This window comes from Bufo gargarizans, chromosome 2, assembly GCF_014858855.1.
Source record: "Bufo gargarizans isolate SCDJY-AF-19 chromosome 2, ASM1485885v1, whole genome shotgun sequence".
Lineage (NCBI taxonomy): Eukaryota > Metazoa > Chordata > Amphibia > Anura > Bufonidae > Bufo > Bufo gargarizans.
In genome coordinates, this window is record NC_058081.1 from 340,382,952 (window position 1) to 340,406,671 (window position 23,720).

General features: G+C 45.7%; 1 protein-coding gene across 1 annotated transcript; it reads left to right on the top strand.

Moving 5' to 3' along the window:
- The first annotated feature begins 1,326 nt into the window (after positions 1 to 1,326).
- Positions 1,327 to 22,040, top strand: WASHC3 (WASH complex subunit 3). The gene is made up of 7 exons (XM_044277353.1): positions 1,327 to 1,449; positions 12,523 to 12,621; positions 16,873 to 16,938; positions 17,621 to 17,743; positions 19,816 to 19,935; positions 20,064 to 20,128; positions 21,476 to 22,040. Exons 1-7 carry the CDS (start codon positions 1,336 to 1,338, stop codon positions 21,552 to 21,554), a joined length of 666 nt encoding a protein of 221 aa, XP_044133288.1. The 5' UTR covers positions 1,327 to 1,335; the 3' UTR covers positions 21,555 to 22,040.
- Positions 22,041 to 23,720: the final 1,680 nt, after the last annotated feature.

A 23,720-nucleotide genomic window follows, 5' to 3' on the forward strand; every position in this document is an offset into this window, starting at 1 on the left:
TGTTTTTGGAGAAAAAAATGTAGCATTTGAATGATTTTCTGTATTTTCTTCTGACAGTTTGCGATCTCTATCGTAAATAAAACGTCAATAAAAACATTCACCCAGTTATCCACAAAAAATGTCACAAAAAAGCCATAAAAAACCCATGGAAAAAAACATGAGTGGCTACTGAGGCATTTTTTTAGGTGAACAGGAAATGCCCCAGCAAATTGGGGGGGCCTAAAAAAATTGCTGACAAACCCAAAATGTCCTGACTACAACAACCTTAGGGCTCATGCACACAAACGTATTTTATTTCCGTGTCTATTCCGTTTGTTTGTTTTTGCGGACCGTATGCGGAACCATTCATTTCAGTGGGTCCGCAAAAAAAACTGAAGTTACTCCGTGTGCATTCCGTTTCCGTGTGTCCGTATTTCCATTCCACCAAATAATAGAACATATCCTATTATTGTCCGCATTACGGACAAGGATTGAACTGTTCTATCAGGGGCCAGCTGCTCCATTCCGCAAAATACGGAATGCACACAGATGTCATCCATATTTTGTGCAGATCGCAATTCACATAAGGTCGCGTGCATGAGCCCATTATGAGTTATGCTATACAGCTTTACAGCCAGCAGACGTATAAGAGCACTACAAGTCCCAGCATGTCCAGACTACATATTATTTACTCTTATGAGTTATGCTATGCAGCTTTACAGCCAGCAGACGTATAAGAGCACTACAAGTCCCAGCATGTCCAGACTACATATTATTTGCTATTATGAGTTATGCTATGCAGCTTTACAGACAGGGCTATATAAGCCGACTAGAAGTCCCAGCATGTTCAGACGAATGCTCTATTATGAGCTAATAGGCTACTTCGCAGCCAGCAGACGTAAAAGAGCACTACAAGTATCAGCATACGAGGCTGCAGTGACAGGTTTACTGTATATACACAAAGCTTCTAGTAGAGGAAAAGCCTCCTCTCCTGAGCCTGCGGCCCTGCCCCTCCCCCACTTAACCACTGTCATGAGCTTGCGGCTCCGCCCCTCATCCACGTAACAGCTGCCATGAGACTGCGGCTCCGCCCCTCATCACGTAACTGCTGTCATGAAACTGAGGCTCCGCCCCTCACCACGTAACAGCTGTCATGAGCTTGCGGCTCCGCCCCTCACCTACGTAACTGCTGCCATGAGCTTGCGGCTCCGCCCCTCACCTACGTAACTGCTGTCATGAGCTTGCGGCTCCGCCCCTCACCCACGTGACCGCTGTCATGAGCCTTCGGCCCCGCCCCTCACCCGCGTGACTGCTATCATGAACTGCGGGTCCGCCCCCACCCACGTGACTGCTCACATGATCCTGTCCTGTCATCTGACTGCACAGAAAGCGGCGCGCCACTGGCTGGGAGTCACTGTGATGGATGAGGATGGGCTGCCTATAGTTGGATCAGGCATAGACCTCACTAAGGTGGGTACCACTGAAGCGCCGCCATGAGAGATGTGTGTGTCTGAATGCCTGCCATGTGCAGGAGAATGCCTTCACACATCTCACATACCTCTGCCAGCCTCCATGAACGTGGGTGAGTGTCCTTGCTCAACTCGTGTTTTCGTTCCCTCTGCATATCATTTTTTATTAAAGATGGCGGAAATGGTGACCACCAGTCAGAATGGGAAGGGGAATGTCCAGTGACTTCTACAAGGTCTAATGCAGGGTCGGCAACCTTCGGCTGTAGTCAAACTACAACTCCCAGCTAGCATATTTGCTCAGCTGTTCTTATAACTCCCAGCAAAGTGATTGGAACATTATGGGAGTTGTAGTTTCAGAACAGCTGGAGTGTTGGCTACACTGCAAGATGATCACTGACACTAACTAGTAGTGTTGAGCGAACCTGTGTTTTAAGGTTTGGGTTATCAAAGAATCGCGTTATGGATTCCGCTACCACGGATCATAACGGAATTTGGAATCCATAACGGGATTCTTCGATAACCCGAACTTTGGACGCAGAATGTAAACCACAAGTTCGCTCAACACTACTAACTAGCGTTCATCCCAATGCCCGTTAGCGATTATCTGCAAAAAAATCCACTCTATTGAAAGTGCGATTCTCTCCCGATAATGGAGCTTTATGGTGTACCTGTACAGTATGTCATAGGGACAGATCAAACATTTAGAATGTTGGGAGTCCTTGTGCTGAGACGGACACCAATCGCTGTAATGAGGAGTTACAAGTTCTCAGATGTCTCTCCTCGCTTCTGAAGACAGAAATTACAAGGGGTTGTCTCTAGTGTTGAGAGAACTTGTGTTTCAAGCCTGGCGTACAATGTTCGGGTTACCTAAAGATTCCGTTATGGATTCCATTACCACAGACTATAACTTCTGGTCCGTGGTAGCGGAATCAATAATGGAATTCTTAGATAACCAAACTTTGTACGCCGAGCTTGAAACCCAAGTCCACACTAGTTGTCACTTCTGCATCACAATACATTAGCAACAGGGCCGGTGCAAGGATTTTTGCCAACACAAGCGAAGCTACATTTTGGCGCCCCCCTCACAGCTCACCTGTGAGGGGGGGGCACCCACCTCAGGTCAGACCAACAATCAGACCCCCAATGTTAATCAGACCTCAGCTCACAGCCCCAATCAGACCCCCAATGTTAATCAGACCTCAGATCAGACCCCCATGTCAGCCATTAGCCCCCCATGTCAGCCATTAGCCCCCCATGTCAGCCATTAGCCCCCCATGTCAGCCATTAGCCCCCCATGTCAGCCATTAGCCCCCCATGTCAGCCATTAGCCCCCCATGTCAGCCATTAGCCCCCCATGTCAGCCATTAGCCCCCCATGTCAGCCATTAGCCCCCCATGTCAGCCATTAGCCCCCCATGTCAGCCATTAGCCCCCCATGTCAGCCATTAGCCCCCCATGTCAGCCATTAGCCCCCCATGTCAGCCATTAGCCCCCCATGTCAGCCATTAGCCCCCCATGTCAGCCATTAGCCCCCCATGTCAGCCATTAGCCCCCCATGTCAGCCATTAGCCCCCCATGTCAGCCATTAGCCCCCCATGTCAGCCATTAGCCCCCCATGTCAGCCATCATGCCCCCATGTCACATTTCTCCCCCTCCATGTCACATCAGCCCTCCATGTCACATTTTTCCGCCCTCCCCCAAGGTGCGCCCTAAGGCAGCCGCTTGGTCTGCCTTATGGTAGCACCGGTCCTGATTAGCAAGTGCCTTGTATTGACTTCAGGACATTTATCATGTAGATGAAGTTAATACAAGGCACGTACTAATGTATTATGATTGTCCATATTGTGTCCTTTGCTGGCTGGGTTTATTTTTCCATCACATTATACTCATATGCTTGTATCCAAGGATTATGACCACCCTGCAATCCATCATCGGTGACCGTGCTTGCACACTGTAGGAAAAAGCAGCAGCCTCTCTGGTGGCTGGTACAGTGGGAGCGCACGTAGGCAGGCTGGTGCTTTTTCCTATATCTGTAAAGAATAATTCAAGGCAACTGGACTTACTGTAGATTTCTTGAAAACGTTTTACTCGTTCTTCCAACGAGCTTTCTCAATTCTGAGTGACTGCACAAGAATTCTCTGGGAATAAATATGTAACAGAATCAACATCTGGTAATTATACCCAGCATGGGGTCAGAGGTCATTATACCCAGCATGGGGTCAAAGGTGTTGATTCCATTATCCAAATTGGAGTCAGTAGGTGATAATGACCTCCCAGAAAAAGGTGTCAAGACAGCATTGTATGTGGCAGACAATAGATGATAGACCTCTATTCCCAGCTTCCTTCCCTCATCCACTGTTATAAGACAGTCCAGAAATGCCAGTTTGTTGTTCTGCACATCTTCCCACGTGAAATTGATGTTATGATCCACTGATTCTGAGTCATCCAGACTCTACACCACCGGGCAGAGAAAATCCCCACCAGCACAGAGGCCAAGGCGAAGGAACTCAAACACCTCAGAGGGGCACTTAAAACTTGTGGGTATCCAGATTGGGCCTTTGTCAAAACAGAAGTAAGGAGAAGAAAGAGCACTACCAGTGAGGGCGAGAAGCATGACAGACGCAAGAATATGGTTATCCCATATGTAGCTGCGGTGTCTGAGAAACTCAAAAGGATTTTTAATAAACATCACATTCCTGTTTGCTTTAAACCGAGCAACACACTGAGGCAACAACTGGTTCACCCCAAAGACCCAACGTCTAAACACAAGATGGACAACATTGTGTACGCAGTCCAGTGCAATGAGGAAGGCTCAGAGCTGTATATCGGCGAAACAAAACAACAACTACATCAGCGTATGGCCCAGCATAGAAGAGCCAAAACCTCTGGTCAAGATTCAGCCGTGTACTTACATCAAAAAGGAACAGGTCACACCTTTGAAGACAGTCAAGTACGTGTTTTGGATAAGGAGGCCGATTGGTACAAACGAGGCGTGAAGGAGGCCATCTACGTAAAAATGGAGAAGCCAAGCTTGAATAGAGGCGGGGGGTCAGACATCTATTGTCCGCCACATACAATGCTGTCTTGACACCTTTTTCTGGGAGGTCATTATCACCTACTCTTCAAAGATGTTTATTTGTATTGCATCATGATCTTGATAAAAGACAATACCGCATCATCCAAAATACAATAAAGATCATATGACCATAAGCACCCGTTGAATACAAAGTAGTTGGCACAGCCTTGTTCAGATCCATCAACATAATGCAATACCTTTTTTCCAATTTTTTCCCTCACCCCCCACACAACATTTTTTCCACCCCCCACCCCCCACATAAAGAATACAATTCAAATACGATTACCAAGGGTATACAAACATTTCTCTCTGGGCCCCCCCGTTTTGCCCCCGACGTCAACCAAATCTCCTGACTCCACTATACACCCTCCTGCACCTCCCGTCCCGTACCATCAAAGACTCAAACCTTAAGCCCCCCCAATCGTCCCCTAAGGTCCTCCTGCAAATACCAAGCAGTCAGGGTGAACGGCTTCAAGATCCTCACTGTTTCAGCCCTCTCCATAAAATTAATCATGAACTTTTTCCATGTTTTGTATAACTTTTTGCCGGCCGTTTCCTTTTTACCTGCTGCTTCCAGCCACTCCAAGTGTAGCATGTGACACAGGCGTCTAAGAAGTTCATCCTTAGATGGGACTTTGGAATCCAACCAGTTGGACAACAGACATCTTTTAGCCTCAAGCACTATCCTATGTCCCATTGCTGAGAAACCTCCATCCTGCCTATCTCCCCCCTCATTCGACTCCTCCTGTTGTCTCGCATGCAGTATTGCCCTTTGTACATCCAGTTCCCCTTGAAAATTACTGCCCTCTCTAAGAAATAATCCCACCATCTTCCAATACTCCACTAATTTTGTGCAGCTCCACAGTCCATGCAGAAGATCAGTTTTGGGCGTTGAACACCTGGGACACGTTACCAACCTATTGGGTTTTGCACTCGTCACTGGCAAATCAAATCCATACAGGGCATGATGGACAATTTTAAAGTGGGTTTCTCTCATCGTCTCGTTCCCCACTGCCTTGTGTAAGGCCGCTATACCAACTCTTGCAATTGGACCAACTTCCGTCAATTCCAATTTGTTCCCCCATTTTCCAAACAATCCCTGAGAGGTTGAGTCCTCCCAAAGACACCTCAAACTGCCATATAGGTGCGATATGGATTGTCTGTTACCAGAAATAATGAACGAATCAAATTTATTCTGATTCCACTCACCAGTCATATTGATAGCCAGACTAGCGCAATAGTGCCTAACCTGTAAATATGGGAACAAACCCCCCGGTGCAAAGGCTGGGTTGTCATGTAAAGGGAGGTGTTTCGAAATCTGATACGGAAGTTTGTATGATTTTCTAAGGTTTTTCCACGTTATAATGGAGTCTCGCAAGATTATCGAGCACCTAGCTAAGCGGGGCAATTGAGATAACTTGGTATGCACCAAGGCCTTTAAATCCCAGGGTGCCGCTAGCTGCCTTTCCAACCTCAGATTCGAGTAGTGGGAAGTCCCATTAAACCAATCCAGGAGATGTCTACTCGGACACGCCAAATTGTAACCCCTGACATCGGGCACATTCAACCCTCCAATCTCCCTCCGTAGTTTCAACTTCCTCAGTGAGACTCTCGATTTCTTGCCATTCCAAATGAATTTTGTGAAACATCTCTCCACATTCCTCACATCCACATGCCTTAAGAGCACCGGTATGGTCTGGAGTGGATACATCAGCTTGGACATTGCTAACATCTTAATTACATGGCACCTGCCCATTAAGGATAACGGTAGCGGTTGCCATCTGGCTAGATCCTCTTTAATTTTGTGAAATAAAGGTGGATAGTTAAGCTGATAGAATGCGGTGACCGCCCAATCTTTATGCCCAAATACCTAATTTGGGATTTTATCAAGGATCCCATAACACCCCTATTTCCGCCCCCCTCAAACTTAGTCCTCTGGCTGATCGGCAGCAGTTCACACTTTGACATATTCACTCTATACCCGGAATACTTCCCGAAACTCTCCAATGCCCTAAAAACGGTATCGATCTGCCCCTGCGGTTTGGACATGAATAGTATAATGTCATCGGCGAATAAAGCCGCCTTCACTTGCGACTTCCCTACCCTTATCCCCTCAAACAGGTTAGACTTGCATAGCTCTCTAGCCAGCGGCTCCAGTGCCAGATTAAATAGCAAAGGGGATAGGGGGCATCCCTGACGAGTCCCTTTTTGTAAATTAAATGGTTTGGATAAGTGCCCCTGCGTAAAGACCCTCGCCTGTGGCCTATGGTACATCTGCGACAAGACCAGTCCTAAAGGCACCTGTGATCTCCATTTTATCCAGGACCGCCTCCAGCCATGCCCACCTGACATTATCAAACGCTTTTTCGGCATCCAATGTGAGCATGGCTGGTGACTCACCCTCCTCCGGATCATGTTGCACCCTATCCAAGACAGCCAGTACTGTTCTAATATTCGTCACCGCGGCGCGACCCCGGACGAAACCCACCTGCTCCTGTCCCACCAAAAATGGCATCACTTTGGCCAATCGGTCCGCAATGAGTTTTGACAGTATTTTTGCATCTACATTTATCAGGGAAATAGGCCTGTATGAACCCGGTAACAATGGATCCTTTTCCGGCTTGGGTAACAGTTTAATATAGGAGAGGCTAGTTCCGTCCAGGGTCGGTCCACCCGCAAACATGCTGTTATAAACCTTCACCAACACTGGCGAGACCTGGGTACACAATGCCTTATAGTATTCTCCAGTATAACCGTCCGGTCCTGGAGCCTTAGAGTTACCCAACCCCTTTATCACTCCCTGCAACTCCGTCTCCGTAATTTCTGCATTCAATGCACTCCGCTGTTCCTCGGTCATCTTAGGTAGGCCAACTTTGTCAAGGAGGGTGTCACTTAAATCCACTTTCCCCCCGTCTTTGTATAAATGCTCATAATATTCCCCTAAAATGGAGTTGATCCGAGCCGGATCATGCACGATTTTCCCCGCAGAGTTTTTTAAGCTGTTAATATACTGCGGCTGCCTCTGTCCCTTCGCTAAATTGGCTAGAAGCCTCCCTGACTTATTTCCAAACTTGAATAGCTTAGCCTCAAACTCAGAGCTCCGCAATAATTCTCTCTCTTTAGCACAGTGTTCAAAGACCTGGCGTTCCTCTATCCACTTTTTCCTATTAGCTTCTGTGGGGTCCTGCTTAAACGCTAAATAGGTCAACCTAACCTTTTGGCTCGCCTGATCAAACTGCAAATGGACCTTCTTTTTAAGACCTGCCAGATACCCCATGATTCTGCCTCTCAGCACTGCCTTGGAAGCACCCCAGAAAAGGTTTGGTGTTTCCAGGTGATCCGCATTATCTGATTTATATTCCTCCCACCAAATAATCAGCTTTTCTATGAACTCCTCCCTAGCGCAGAGCTGAGAGGGGAAACGCCATATGAAATCAGGTCCCCTAGGGAAGTCATCCCTAACCAGTAATGTCACCGGCGCGTGGTCCGAGATCACAATGTCCCCTATGTCCGATAGTAGCACCCTGTGCAATAGATTGTGAGTCACCAGCAGGTAATCTATTCGCGACCAGGAATTTTGGGAGTGTGAATAGAAGGTATAACTGCTATCATCAAGATGAGTTCGTCGCCAGTCATCTACTAGTCCCCCACCAACCAACAACTGCTGCAATGCTTTGTCTTGGGAGGTCTCCCCCCCCACCGTTCCGTCTACCCTCTTCCGATCTGCCGCACCATGCAGAACCGCGTTGAAATCCCCTCCTACAATTTTATTCACACACGCATCCCCTAGCAGCCTCAATTCCAGATCCTTTAGAAAGGACGAGTTCCCCGTATTGGGACAATATACGTTGTGTATGCTATACTGCATGTTCTGCACCTGTAGTAAAATATGAGCCCACCTTCCCTGGGAGTCACTGGACTGTGCTAAAACCTGGCAATTCAACTGTTTACTAATAAGTGTCAGTACCCCTGCCTTTCGGTTGAGTGACGGGGACCCAAACACTCTGCCCACCCATAGCTTTTTCATTCTATCAAAATCCTGCCCTTCAAGATGGGTCTCTTGCAGAAGGACCACATCTGGTTTGAGTTTTTTAAGATGTCGCAAAATCATCCACCTTTTATGAGGTGACTTCAAACCCTTAACGTTCCACGTTATTACCTTCATTACAGCCGCGTCTTCCCTTTTACCCTTTTTTTTTGTTCCCCCCCCCCCCCTTTGTTTTTGTACTTTTCTTTTCCTTTTTCCCACCCTTGATTTCTGTTTTAATGTATCCCAATCTACCTACCGAGTCAGGGGTCCACGTCACTCACTGAGAAGGCCCAGAGAAATCCCTTGTAGACAAACAAACAAACAAATAAACACCCGTTAGGTAACCCACAATTCTTCGTTCCTTAGCAACGCCCTCTTGACGTCACTACCTCCACACACTGTTACACTCCCCCTGTAACCACCACTAAACAACTGCAGTAACTTCCCTTTTTTTCTGGGTTGCAGCTCCCTCCCACCATGTTAACTAAGCAAGCAATTCCAATTTCCCCGCTAGAGGCCACCCTCCCAAAAATGCCGAACCTTCGCCCATGGCTAATTATGCTATAACTAGTATCATCTACTTCAAATATAGCAATCCACCAGTATTACTCCAACATAGACATAATACCCGATCGATACTACCCACACGACTCAGCAGACGGAACAGTCCCACCATAGCCGAGTAGTAACTCATACGTCCTCTAACAGCAAGACGGGTAACAGAAGTCATCTCCTAGGGTACGAGTCCGCTCTTCTACCCGAAAGTCTTCGCCCCCTTGCTCCGGGCTCAACACTCTCCCTTTCTCCCCCTCTTCTCCGCTCCAAGTCACTTGGATTCTCTGCACCGTAGGGACCTCTTCCTCTCCTCTGGTCTTCATCCATGGACTCCCCTGGGTTCTGTATGGAATTAATCCACTCTTCCGCTGCAGTCGGGTCATGGTAGACTGTGCTGGAACCATTAGAGTGTAGTACCCTCAGCTTGGCGGGATATTGTAATTGAAACCTGCGGCCCTTCTGATGTAGTAGAGTGCACACGCGGCTAAATTCTCTCCTCTTTTTGGCGACGGCCGCAGAGTAGTCTCCAAACAGTAGTACAGCATGGCCCAGCAACTTTAATGGGCCTTTCTTAGCCCTATACGCTCTCAACAGGGCCTCCTTATCACAATAGTCCAGATACTTCATAATGACCTGGCGCGGTTTAGGACCCAGGCCTCTTGCCGCACCAGCCCGCTCCTGCTGCTCCTCCAATACCGGGCCTATTCTGTGTGCCCTTTCCACCTTGCAGCGCCCCTCTTCTCCCAGCGCCTTAGGCAGGTCAAACTCACAAATGTCCATCAAGGCCTGCGGCTTATACTTCTCGGGTAGTCCCACCAGACGCAAGTTACTTCTTCTGGACCGGTTTTCCAGGTCCTCTACCCGGTCATATAGAACCATATTCTGTTTAGAGAGCTCGTTCAGTTTCTGGCTGCATGTCGCCGCTTCGTTTTCAGCCCTCACTACCCTCTGTTCCAGCTCCTCCAGCCTCATGTCATGCTGGGAGACCGCCTCATGGAGCTGCTGCAGGGACGCTGACAGAGTCGCGGTAAGCGTGTCCCTGATATCCGGGGCCAGATGTCGGGCCACCTCTATGGCCAGCCGCTTATAGTCGATGTCCACGGAGGGAGTCTGTTGAACAACCTGCTCCTCCATCGCACCGTCTTCTAGCAACACTTGTTTCAACGGAGAGGGGGTGGCAGGGCGCGAGTCCGCCATCTTGCCGAGCGCGCTTTCTATCTCTCTGCCCCGTCCTCTGGAGATCCTCCTTTTGCCGCTCCGTAGTAGGTAACGGTCCATATACTCATGGACTCTAGATGTTCAGGGACCGGGACGTACCTGTTGCAGCCCCCTAATGCCGGTATAGTATGAGCAGGGTGTAGTATGGTGAGAGGTCACCGGAGCTCCTTCACGCTGCCTCCTGCATCCCCAGCGCCGGAACCGGAAGTCCATTATCACCTACTGACTCCAATTAGGATAATGGAATCAACAACTTTGACCCCATGCTGGGTATAATTACCAGATGTGGATTCAGTTACATATTTATTCCCAGAGAATTCTTGTACAGTCACTCAGAATTTAGAAAGCTTGTTGGAAGAACGAGTGAAACGTTTTCAAGAAATCTACAGTAAGTCCAATTGCCTTGATTTATTCTTTACAGATATACCATGACCTGGATAAATGAGAACCTTTACAGACGCTTTTTCCTATAGTTTGCAAGCACGGCCACCTCTGTTGAATTGGAGGGTGGACGTAACCATGGAAACAAGCAGTGTATAATGTGATGGTAAAATGAATGTCCATATTGCTTCCTTTTGCTACATTAGTAAGTGCCTTGTATAAACTTCCTCTACATAATAAATGTCATGTGCTGAAGAGAGACAACCCCTTTAAGACTGTGTCATAGACTTTCTATGGAGACCATCTGAATAGACAGCTCTCTCCTCATTTTAGCGATTAGCAGGGGTTTCACGACTTGGACTCCTACCGATCCGAACCTGTGACATCTCCCTATGACATATGAAGGTTTAAAAGTACAGGTACACTTTAAGGCCTCTTTCAGACGGGCGTTGCGGGAAAATGTTCGGGTGCGTTACGGGAACAACCGCGATTTTTCTGCGCGAGTGCAAAACATTGTATTGCGTTTTGCACTCTCGTGAAAAAAATCGCGCATGTTTGGTACCCAAACCCAAACTTCTTCACAGAAGTTCAGGCTTGGGATCGGTGTTCTGTAGATTGTATTATTTTCTCTTATAACATGGTTATAAGGGAAAATAATAGCATTCTGAATACAGAATGTATAGTAAAATAGAGCTGGAGGGGTTAAAAAAACATAATAATAATTTAACTCACCTTAGTCCACTTGATCGCGAAGCCCGGCATCTCCTTCTGTCTCCTTTGCTGAACAGGACCTGTGGTGAGCATTAAATACAGGTAAAGGACCTTTGGTGACGTCACTCTGGTCATCACATGATCCATCACCATGGTAAAAGATCATGTGATGGACCAATGTGATGACCGGAGTGACGTCACTAAAGGTCCTTTACCTGTAATTAATGCTCACCACAGGTCCTGTTCAGCAAAGGAGACAGAAGGAGATGCCGGGCTACGTGAACAAGTGGACTAAGGTGAGTTAAATAATTTTTTATATTTTTTTTTAACCCCTCCAGCGCTATTTTACTATGGATTCTGTATTCAGAATGCTATTATTTTCCCTTATAATGATGTTATAAGGGAAAATAATTAATAAAGATCAGGTCTCCATCCCAATTGTCTCCTAGCAACCGTGCGTGAAAATCGCACCGCATCCGCACTTGCTTGCGGATGCATACAATTTTCACGCAACCCAATTCTTTTCTATGGGGCCTGCGTTGCGTGAAAAATGCACAAAATAGAGCATGCTGCGATTTTCACACAACGCATAAGTGATGCGTGAAAATCACCGCTCATGTGAACAGCCCCATAGAAATGAATGGGTCGGTATTTAGTGGGGGTGCAATGCGTTCAACTCGCGCATCGCATCCGCGCGGAATACTCACCCGTGTGAAAGGGGCCTTAGGGTATCTTCACAGAAGATCCTTTCTTCTCGGGGTTGTTTCTACAGAATATGCATGGATTTTTTGCAGGCTTCATTCAAATGCATGGAGCAGTCACTGAAAGGTCTACAAATCTGCCATATGTGAACATACCCCAGCTAGCTGTGCACATGTGTCAGCAGGACTAGGTCTTTATGAGTTTTCAGCTTCTGGATGTAAGCAATGGACGTCCCATCGACTGACTGCTAGCAGAGATCTTGAAAATGGCAAAGACCTGAAACCCAGGTCATATTAGAAAGTGGCAGAACTTTGCATTACACCATTAATATGCTTTATTTCCACAAAACCAGACCTCATTCTAGTTGTCAATGTGCCAATGTGCGTATTTGTCTTTACACAGGTCCCCGCCATCCAACAGAAGAGAACGGTTGCTTTCCTGAACCAGTTTGTGGTGCACACAGTTCAGTTTCTGAATCGCTTCTCGACAGTTTGTGAGGAGGTTCGTCCTGTCCCTACCAATGTGTAAAGTGCCTGGAAAGGATTGATGCCAGCAGGTTTGGGATTAGTTTGGGGGACTTATAGTATCTCCTCCTTTGCTGTGAAGAACCTACAGCTAAATCTATCAAATTTAAAGGATAACTGTCGTATTTTTTGTATGTTTTTTGGGGGAGTATTGGATTGTGGTGATTTAATATCTCCTTGGTGGCCCTATTTAAACTTTTCACTGTGTATTCACTTACCCCTTAATTCCACAGTTTTGTTCCCTGTACTGCCTACTTTTACCTCTGCTTAAAATAGGGTTGCTAGGCAGGGTCCGTCTATGTGTTGAAGGACGGAGGACGCAGAAGCAGGCTGCGTGCAAGGTCAGATTACTGACAGCCAGGGACTGTAAGTAAATGATTAAAGCCAGGTCCTCCCCAGCAGCTGATAACAGTGCCTGGGCTGTGTGCACTTCTCCCTGTCCCTGCGCTTGGCAGACGCTCCCTCACTCAGCAGACTGGGACAATGCAGAGCTGAAGCAGCGCAGACCAGGGAAGGGAGATCTGCCGTCTGCTCAGCGTATAAATGAAAGCAACATGTGGTAAGAGGACCCCTTTGTGCTGCAGGAGATTAACCCTTTAGGGGGAAGGCTCTGGTTACTGACACTTTTTGGGGGGCTATTGTTACTGGTTAGTGAGGGCAGGCGGGATTAGCCTCAGGGTGAGGTCAGTGGTGGCCATCTTAACTGAATAGAGAAATTGCAGTTTTATGCAGACTGGTTGCTAAGGGCTGAATCTTATTAAATATGGGGTAAGTCAGTCTAATAGTAACTGATTCTGGAATATCTTGTTATTAGTAACTACATATATGAAAATTGAAATTAGGGTCTAAATGTGACCGTTATCCTTTAAAGTGTACGTGTTTATAATAAATAAATAAAATAACCAGTGATTTGTGCCCCAGTGCTGCCACAATATTCCCATCTACACTTCTGCCTGTATGGGTGCCATCTCTGCTATCTACAGTGCGTTGTGCTGCCTGGCTGAGGGGTGGGGTCACACTGCAGCGACTACCGGTAGAACGTGCAGTGATCCAGCTGCCCATACGACCCACAATACATTGCAGCCTGACTCAGGAGTGCACACCTCGCTGACCGTCCTTCTGAAGATGAGGCAGTATGTACTCTGGCTGTGGGACGGGGCATGCGTACTGCAGAGGAGTGGAAAAATCCAGTATACATGGAGGGAGAGAGACAGATTATACCCTTCACCCAACACCGCACCCGAGGGAGAGACCTCTACAGCTGGACAGGTGGCCTTACAGCAATTAAAAGGGGGACGCCCACGTCCTACTTTAGTTGGTTTCCTGTCCTCTGACCCGAGGAGCCTGGAACATGTGGCCTCTGGGGCTATGAAGCAGGTAACACCTTAATGATGAAATGATGTCAGGATCTGCAACAAATCTTTGTGTATCTTTGCCTCTGTTTGGTGTGGATGGCTTTGGCCTTGCACATTGTTTGGTGGCTGCCTCTGAACCAGGTTGGCTTGCAGGCTTTGTGCACATTTGGTCTACTGACTCTTTTAGCTTCGCTTTGTGCTTCGTTTAGGTGTTTCCCGGGTGGCCTCTGTGCCCGGCTGGCTGCTTGGTGGTCTCAGTTTTTCCTTGTCCTGCTTGGCTGGTTGCCTCTGCATACAACCAGCCAAGGTTGGCTGTTTCTACATTTGCTGCTCAATGGCCTGATTTGCTGTTCCCAGCCTTGGTGCTTGCATCTATAAACCCAGCAGGTATATTTCCTCTGGTAGATGGCCAGGTATTTATTTTTTCTATTACTATGAGGTTTTCAGCAGAAGTCCAGCCTAGGTGACAGCCTATCTATGCTTCTAGGGTACAGCCACAAGAAAGGCATGATGGCATTGCAAAGGACTGTTACCAATCCCCCAAAAATGAAATGTCTATATATTCTAGTTGGCTATGCTTCCTTGAGCATGGAATACTTTCACCTATGTATGTGTGTGTGTGTGTCCCCTTCCTGGTCTGTGGTATTTTTCCCCGAGATTAAGTGACTAGCCACACACAGATGTGGCTAGTTACTTCTCCTCTTTGTTAGGTGAGGTTTCTCCTCACTATGACGATTGCCGTCTCGCAGCCTCCTGATGTGGTTTGATCTCGGGAGACCACACTGTACCATAGCTTCCAACAGGACACTGTCTCACTCAGACCAGAGTGAGACACTGCTGCAGAGAGGGCTCTTGCCTGCGGCAGTGTCATACTCTGGTCTGATTGAGACGCTGTCCCTTAGGAGCTATGGCACAGTGTGGCTTTGCGAGAAGTCCTAGTTCTTACAAGGTCACACCGCATCAGGAGGCTGTGTGTTGGAGAACACCACAGCATGGAGAAACCTCCCCTAAGAAGGAAGAGAAGTAACTAGCCATACATCTGTACGTAGTCACTTCAGATTGACATGTGTGGTGCCAGTGAAAGTATGTCATGCTCAGGGATGCATGGCCAACTAGAATATATAAATGTCTCACTTTTTTGGACTGGTGTCAGGTGCCCTTTAAATATAGTGCATGTTATATACAAGTCAATGTGTGCTCTTGGTTAGAAGTGAGAAGTTGGATAGGTTTGTTCCAAGTCTGGTACACCAGCAAAGCCTGATGATGCTCCTGGTTAAGAGTGAGAGGATGGGCAGGACTGGGTAAGGGCTCATGCACACGAACGTATATTCTTTGCGTCTCCGTTTAGTTTTTTTGGTGGACCGTATATGAAACCATTCATTTCAATGGGTCAGAAAAAAAAAAAAAAAAACTGAAGTTACTCCTTGTGCATTCTGTTTCCGTCCGTTTTTCCATTATGCAAAAAAAATAGAACATGTCCGATTATTGTCCACATTACGGACAAGGATACTACTGTTCTATACGGAGCCAGCTGCTCTGTTCCATAAAATACGGAATGCAGACGGACATCATCCGCATTTTTTGAGGATCCATGTTTGCACATACGGTCATGTGCATGAGGCCTAAGATCTACAGTATAGTGGTATGGCACCAGCAAAGCCTTATAATGCTCTTGGTCAGAAGTTAGAAGATGGGCCGGACTATTGTAAGCATTGGGGTAGACTACAGAGGTACACCTTTTTCCTTTTTTTGCAAGGGCCTATAATTCTCCTGTTAAAGCGTCAGAAGAAGGACAGATTGGCACTAAGTCTGGCATGTCTGCAAAGCCCATAATGCTCCTAGTTGGGGTGAGAAGATGGACAGCCAGCAAAGGTCCATAATGGACAGAAGGACATGGGCCGGTCTGCACTTTGTACCTTTTTGTTGGCCTTGGGTTTCCTTTTTGTGTCACTTGAGGTCTATTTGGAATAGTAACTTACAGGTAGTTGTCCCTCCCAAAGTTTCTTCTTCTATTCTCTCTCTCTCTCTCTCTCTGGCGCTGTCATAGGTGAAGGGAAAAATTATCATTACACTTAATGATAATTTGACTTTCCAGAATCCATGACAGCACCCCTCTTATTCCCTGCCTTTTGCTTGTAGTTGGTTATGAAACTCTGTCTCTTTGCTTCAAATGATAATAAAAAAAAAAAAGGAAAAGGTGTAGAAGATTTTAAGATTTCATTTGTAAAGCTTTCTGCCCATCTGTATTGGTAGATCCTTCTCTCTGGTGCTGTCATGGGTTCTGTAAAATCAAATTACCAGCGGTCAGCAGCCACTTTGCTGGCAGAATATTGGTTAGCAACGGGAACTGCGTGGCCATTTTCCCGAATTCAGAGCCTAATTATGATGCAGCAAATTTATCAAACCATGTCAGGCGTTTGATAAATTTAAGCGAGACTCTGATAAGCGAGTTCAATGCGAGAAACTTGCTGGGTGTATGAGAGTGATTTCTCGTCCTGACCTTTTCATCTCTGACATGATGGCATGGCTTTATAATGATTTATAATGCTGTGTATCCCTGCTAGAACTCAGATCTACTCCATTGTTAGGCCATAATGTTGTCAGAGCAATTGAGTGGATGTGAGGCCTACAAGGAATACACAGCAGTATAAGACTTGTGGTCCTTTCAGAGAAGTGGAGGTCATAACGGGAAATCGCTCTCACACACTTAGCGAGTTTCTCATTTTGAACTTGTGTGAGTTTGGCCTTAGAGCGGATTATAGTAAGGTAAACTCTAGAAAAACTGACTTCAAACATTCTGCTCATGAATCAGTAATTCTCCATCTTTATTTCCATGTAAGACATGCATAACCCCCTTGTATCTTTTATTTCAGAAACTGTCTGCTCTTTCACTTCGTATTCAACAGATTGAAACCACGCTCAATATTCTAGATGCAAAGGTTTGTCTCTTTATATCTACATCAGATACCTGTTAGCTTTGTAAATGCATAGCCTTTCTAATGTTGGTCTGGTTCTGTAGTATATGCCAAAACGGCCCTCATGGTTTTGTCATCAGACACATCCTTACAGGCGTTGTGCCACAATGGACGTTCATCACTTATCCACGGGGTAAGTGATAGAGGTCTGAATACTGGGCCTCCTATCTATCACTAGAATGAGTTTGCCCAGCCCTCCAGAACTTCCACTTCACAATCACAGAGGAGTTTGAACGGAACAGTGGTTTTTCATCCTCAATGTGGGTACATTGATTGTCCATCCATACATTGAATAGAATGACGCTGCACATGCTCGACCACCACTCCTTTCAAGTTCTTCCTCACTTTGGTTCTTCTGCATATACCCTTTTGATTAATATAGGAGTAGCGTCTTTGACCAGCATGACTACTCTGGAAACAGAAGAAGGGTGCTGACCAAGGCTGTTTTATGACAGTCTATGTCTGCCGTTTCATAGGCAGGATTTGTGGTCCGCGGTCTGATGTTAGTTGTGCACGGTGAGTGGAGAATGAGCATCATTTCGTATTTTGCAGACGTCCTATTACTGTGGTCCTGATATTCTGACTTTGTGTAACTGGAGTTTATTTTCTGTATGGACTTCATATCATTGTACTGTTTTTATTTCAGCTTTCTTCCATCCCTGGCTTAGAAGATGTTAAAGTTGAAACACATTTGTCTAACAGTATTACAAATGGTCATCTGCAGCCCCGGTCTGTCTCAGAAGCCCCTCCAGCTACACCACAGACAGAAGTAAGTGGATTTACTGGTGGCCTATCTCTGGTGTAATCAGATATTTCTTGAAATAAATTGTAAATCCTCTTTTAACCCTTACGCCACCAGCATGTATGGTGCTGGAGCGATAGGCAAACATGGCGCCCGCTCGCACATGCAGTGGGCGTTATGGCCGGCAGGTCTCTGCTGTTTCAAACTATAGAAACCTGCGGCTAATTACCACTACCGACAATAATGCTGATCTCTGTAATTAAAGCCTTTTAGATGCCATGATCAAGTGAGATCATGGCATCTAAAATGTCAAAAACCCGGAAGCTCACACTTCCGGGCATCTTACCGGCGTCGTCTGTGGCCAATCAGGATGCTAGTAATTGGAATGCGCTGTGTCTCGCTGAAGATGTCGAATTTGCCATTTTTTCATTGCTTCTCTTACCCCAAAAAATCGAATAAAATGTGATAAAAAAAGTCACACTCAAAAATAGTATCAATAAAAACTACAGATTGTCCCGCAAAAAATGAGCCCCCCCCCCCGCCACAGCTCAGTAGATTTAAATTTTTGAAAAATCTTTTTTATATTTATATTTATTTTTACACTATTTAGGCATAAAAAACTATACATATGGGGTATCGTTGTAATCCTACTGACCCAGGGAATGAAGGGCACAGGTCAGTTTTGCCACAAATGGAACGCTGTGGGAACAAAACTTTTTTTTGTTTTTTCAAATTCCACCCTATTTGGATTTTTTTAAAATAATTAAAGAGGACCTTTCACTGATTATGACAATGTGAACTAAGTATACAGACATATAGAGCGGCGCCCGGGAACCTCCCAGGCTGTGAGCTCTGCAATGCGATTGGCCAGCGCTACAGCTGAACAAGGGCAGACTCCGCCTACTATAACTTAGTGAGCGAAGATACCGGAGGGCATAGCAGGAGAACGGAGCGGCGCCCAGGGATAATAGTAAGTGCGGTGAGATCCTCGGGCGCCGCTCTCCATGTCTGTATACTTAGTTCACATTGTCATAATCGGTGAAAGGTCCTCTTTAATGGTGACATTAGAAAGTACAACTTGTCCCGCAAAAAAATAAGCCCTCAAACAGCTATGTGAAGGGAACTATAAAAAAGTTATGGCTCAAGGAAGATGGGGAAGAAAAAAAAACAACTCCTGTGTTAAATTCTGTTCCTCATCTGTTGACAACTAAAGAGGACCTGTCACCTCTTCTGAGATGTCTGTTTTAAGAAGATAATTGTATTTCACAAGAAATTACAATTCTGAAGGTTTTATTCTTATGGCAATTTTACACTGTTCCTATATTATTACTGCTAGAAATGTGTGAACAAATAATTGGCAAATCACATGTCTTTTGATATTATTATTATTTATTTATTTTTTTTTTCGCTACAGCGTTTACCGCACAGGAAAATTTTTAAAATATATTTTAATAGTTCAGACATTCTCGGATGCAGCGATACCAAATATGTTTTTTTAATTTATTTATTTATTTTTATAATTGGGAAAGGTGGGTGATTTAAACTTTTAATAAATATATATTCTGCAACTTCACACAGCTCTTGGAGAGGAGTGGACTAACAATCAACAACCTGATCAACTCTATGTAACGGAGATGTGTTGCACTGCGTGAGGCAAATGGTGGCCACACCAGATACTGACTGGTTTTCTGACATGGTACCCGATCGGAGCACCGCGATTTCAATACGGGGGCTTCGATCGGAAGGCAGAGGGAACCACAGTCATGTATTAAGGCTAGTTGCAGAGGAACAGCCTGCCGGAGTTCATTGTATCCGGCGCATTGCCAGGCCCTATTGACTATAATGGGACCCGGGGGGGATCCAGCCTGTTTACGGCATTAGTGCTGGAAACAGGCCGGGTCCCATTATAAGCATTGGGCACTGGTGGGGCTATGCCGGATAGAATGAACTCTGGCAGGCTGTTCCTCTGCCAAACCAGCCTGACCAAAGATTTTAACACTAGTATGCAACTAGCCTAAGACTTCATACTGTAGAAATGTCCCAGCCCAGTGCTTTACCCATTTACCCCTGCTGGCAGTCTGACGTGTTGTTTTTCCCAGGTTGTTCAGCAGAACTCCTTGAATGATAACACCTTACCGAAGGAAGAGGTACAGGCTGAAAATATTCCCACTGTAGCGAAAGATCCAAGATATGCCAGATACTTAAAAATGGTTCAAGTGGTAAGTTTTGTGTTTAAGTCCTATCTGCCACCAATGGATATTCCTGGAGGGTCTTTCTCTTTTTTTAGTACCCATGTTTTGCGCGGTATTGATTTACTTGTGATACTGAATCCATTTTTATGTTATAGGGGGTCCCTGTGATGGCTATTCGAAATAAAATGATTTCTGAAGGACTAAACCCTGATCTTTTAGAGTGAGTATTACACCTTCCTCCTTCCATTTTGGCAGCTGTTTTCATTTTCTTTGAGTGAAAAGTATTGCCTTGGTATAAACCATGGTATTCTTTGTGTTGTTTTGCCTTTAGCACATTGTAAACTTTTCCGGAAGCCTCATTATATAACGTTAAGTAACATATGCAGTACCATTTAATGTACTTAAATTATTAACTATTTTAAGACCAGCCATTTCCCTTCTTCATGGCCAGGCACATTTTCAATATCCTGTATAAAACTAGTCAAAGTAGAAAGATAAAACCAAACAGAAAAGAATGAATAAAGTATAAGCATGCAGACTGCAGCTGTGGCCCTATTTACATCTGTATGGGTAATACAGGAAGACAATCTCTTTCATCATGCACTATTAGGGTCCATTCACACATCCGTGTGTGTTTTGCGGATCCACGGGCATCGGCAATGTGCGTTCCGCATTTTGTGGACCGCACATCGCCGGCACTTAATAGAAAATGCCTATTCTTGTCTGCAATTGCTGACAAGAATAGGACATGTTCTGTTTTTTGGGGGAACGGAATTGCGGACCCGGAAGTGCAGATCCGCAATTCCAGATCCGGGCAGCACATCATGCTGCCCCATATAAATTAATAGGTCCGTAATTCCGTTCTGCAAAATGCGGAACAAAATTGCGGACGTGTGAATGGCCCTTTAGGGTTTCATAGAGGGGAGTCCCCAGATTCGCACCCCTCTACAAGCTGTGGTGGACCCAGCCTGTGCATTATATTACTAACTTACTCAGCTTCCTTGGGATAGAACTGCTTATAGATGGACATCTGATTAAACTCCCAGCTTCAGGAGATGGAGACAACCCCCTTTAAATACCAAAATCCCTCAGTCATGTAATAGAGGTCATAGATCCAGCTTAAAGGAGTTGTCACTTCAGCAAATGGCATTTATCATGTAGAGAAAGTTAATACAAGCCACTTACTAATGTATTGTGCTTGTCCATATTGCTTCCTTTGCTGGCTGGATTCATTTTTCTATCTTGTTTCCACTTCATACACTGCTTGATTTCAGAGATTATAACCACCCGGCAATCCAGCAACAGTGGCCAATGCACGCTCCCACGGCCCCGGACACAAAGCATGACCACCGCTGGTGGATGATAGGGTGGTCGTAACTATGGATACATGAAGTGTATAATGTTATGGAAAAATGAAACCAGCAAAGGCGGCAATATGGATAATCACAATACATTAGTAAGTGCCTTGTATTCACTTTCTCTACGTGATACATTGCATTTACTGAAGGGACACAACCCCTGTAATAATAATCATTCTGTTTAGTATAATGTCTATGCTTGTTTTTAGGACACCTAATGCACCGGTCCCAGACGGAGACATTGCACCAGAAGACAGCTCTGACAGTGAATCCTCATTCAGTGACTGAAGAGACTGATGTCTGCTATGCTAATCTTTGCTGGAATGTAGATTGGGCTGGACTTTATAATATTACATATGAACCTAATGACCATCACAAAAAGGTTAAATGGAGCCTGTCACTGGTAAACCATGCACACTGCCGTGTAGCTGAGCTGAATGACATCATATCTTTCAGCTAGCAATCCGTTCATTCTGGAGTAAAAAAAAATACTTTTTGATCCATATGCAAATGAGCAGTTTAGTGCACTGAGGGCGGGCCCAAGCCATTTTGTGCTCCACCTCTCCGTGGTGTCCGCCCACTGTTGGTGCACTTCAGCTGAGCTAGTCTTGCATTGTGCCTGATTTAACAGTGAATTCCCTGGTGGCAGACTCACTTTAAAGGGGTTGTCTATTACCAAAAAAAGTCCCCCAGTGTATGGCTACTTTCACATTAGCGTTTTTGCTGTATACGGCAGGGTTCAGCAAAAATGATCCCGTTAATTATAATACAACCATCTGCATCCGTTATGAATGGATCCGGTTGTTTTATCTTTAACATGGCCAAGACGGATCTGTCATGAACTCCATTGAAAGTCAATGGGGGACAGATCCATTTTCTATTATGTCTGAGAAAATGGATCCGTCCCCATTGACTTGCATTGTGGGTCATGACGGATCTGTCTTGCTCCTCATCCCATGCGGTTTGCTCTCCGGTATGAGAACGCAACCAAACGTTCAGCTACAATGAATGGGGACAAAACCCTATGAAGGATCTCAATACCTGAAAATAGAAACGCTAGTGTGAAAGTAGCCTATGTTGTTCATAAAATAATATATATTCACCCATTTCACCATCCGCCACTTTCAACGATGCCACCAGGCTTTGTTTGGCTGCAGAGCTGACTTGCCCTTATACTCCATGGGACTACTGCAGCCTGTCACTGGCCTCAGCATTTATGTGCTGTATACCTCTGAGGCCAGTGATTGGCTGGGGAATATATGGGCACATTATCGCCACTGATGTCACAGCTGGGAGGATCAGGTGAAGTTGGAGGTGGCAGTGGGTACATGTGTAATACCCCTTGGATTATTTTGACAAGGAACCAAGTGGTGTAAGATAAGGTGTGGATTTTTTACTAACTGTCTTTGGTGATAACTGCATACCTGTAAATATGCTGAGGAGGAGACCACTGTGATGGAACTGTAGACTACGGTATCATTTGTTAAAACAAACATGGCTTTTTACCGATATCACCAATAAGTCTGCTAGTATTCTGTTTTGTATTCCTTACTGCATATAAATGAACTACCGTATTTTTCGCCCTATAAGCCACCCCTGCCCATAAGACGCACCTAGGTTTTTGAGGAGAAAAATAAAAAATATATATTTTGAACCAAAAGGTGTGCTTTTGGTGGTTTTTGAACTAATGGGGGATCTGTGGATGACACTGTTATGGGGGATCTGTGGATGACACTGTTATGGGGGATCTGTGGATGACACTGTTATGGGGGATCTGTGGATGACACTGTTATGGGGGATCTGTGGATGACACTGTTATGGGGGATCTGTGGATGACACTGTTATGGGGGATCTGTGGATGACACTGTTATGACGGGGATCTGTGGATGACACTGTTATGACGGGGATCTGTGGATGACACTGTTATGACGGGGATCTGTGGATGACACTGTTATGACGGGGATCTGTGGATGACACTGTTATGACGGGGATCTGTGGATGACACTGTTATGACGGGGATCTGTGGATAACACACTATTATGGGGGATCAGATGATGGCACTGTTATGGGGGGGGATCTGTGGATGACACATATAGCATCTTATTCTATAGTGTCATCCACAGAACAGTGTCCCTGTGTAAATAGTGACCCAAATACAGTGGTGGAGGCCGGCAACTGCTGTTGAAATCGTGGCGGGGCCTGGTGCAGTCACTGTATTCTATTACACCGGGCCCCCGCTCACACCAGTATACATATGTAAAGTGTGGCCAATCCATATGGAAAGTGTAGACAAGGTAACGCAATCCACTACTCGCTATAAAACTCCTGTACTAGCAGGCACTGCAGGCTGGCTGGTCACTCACTTCCTCACGCGCATGCTTCTCCCACTTTATTATTGAAGCATGTGGGGGGGAGTGTGTCTTATGGGTCGAAAAATACGGTAATAAATGTGTG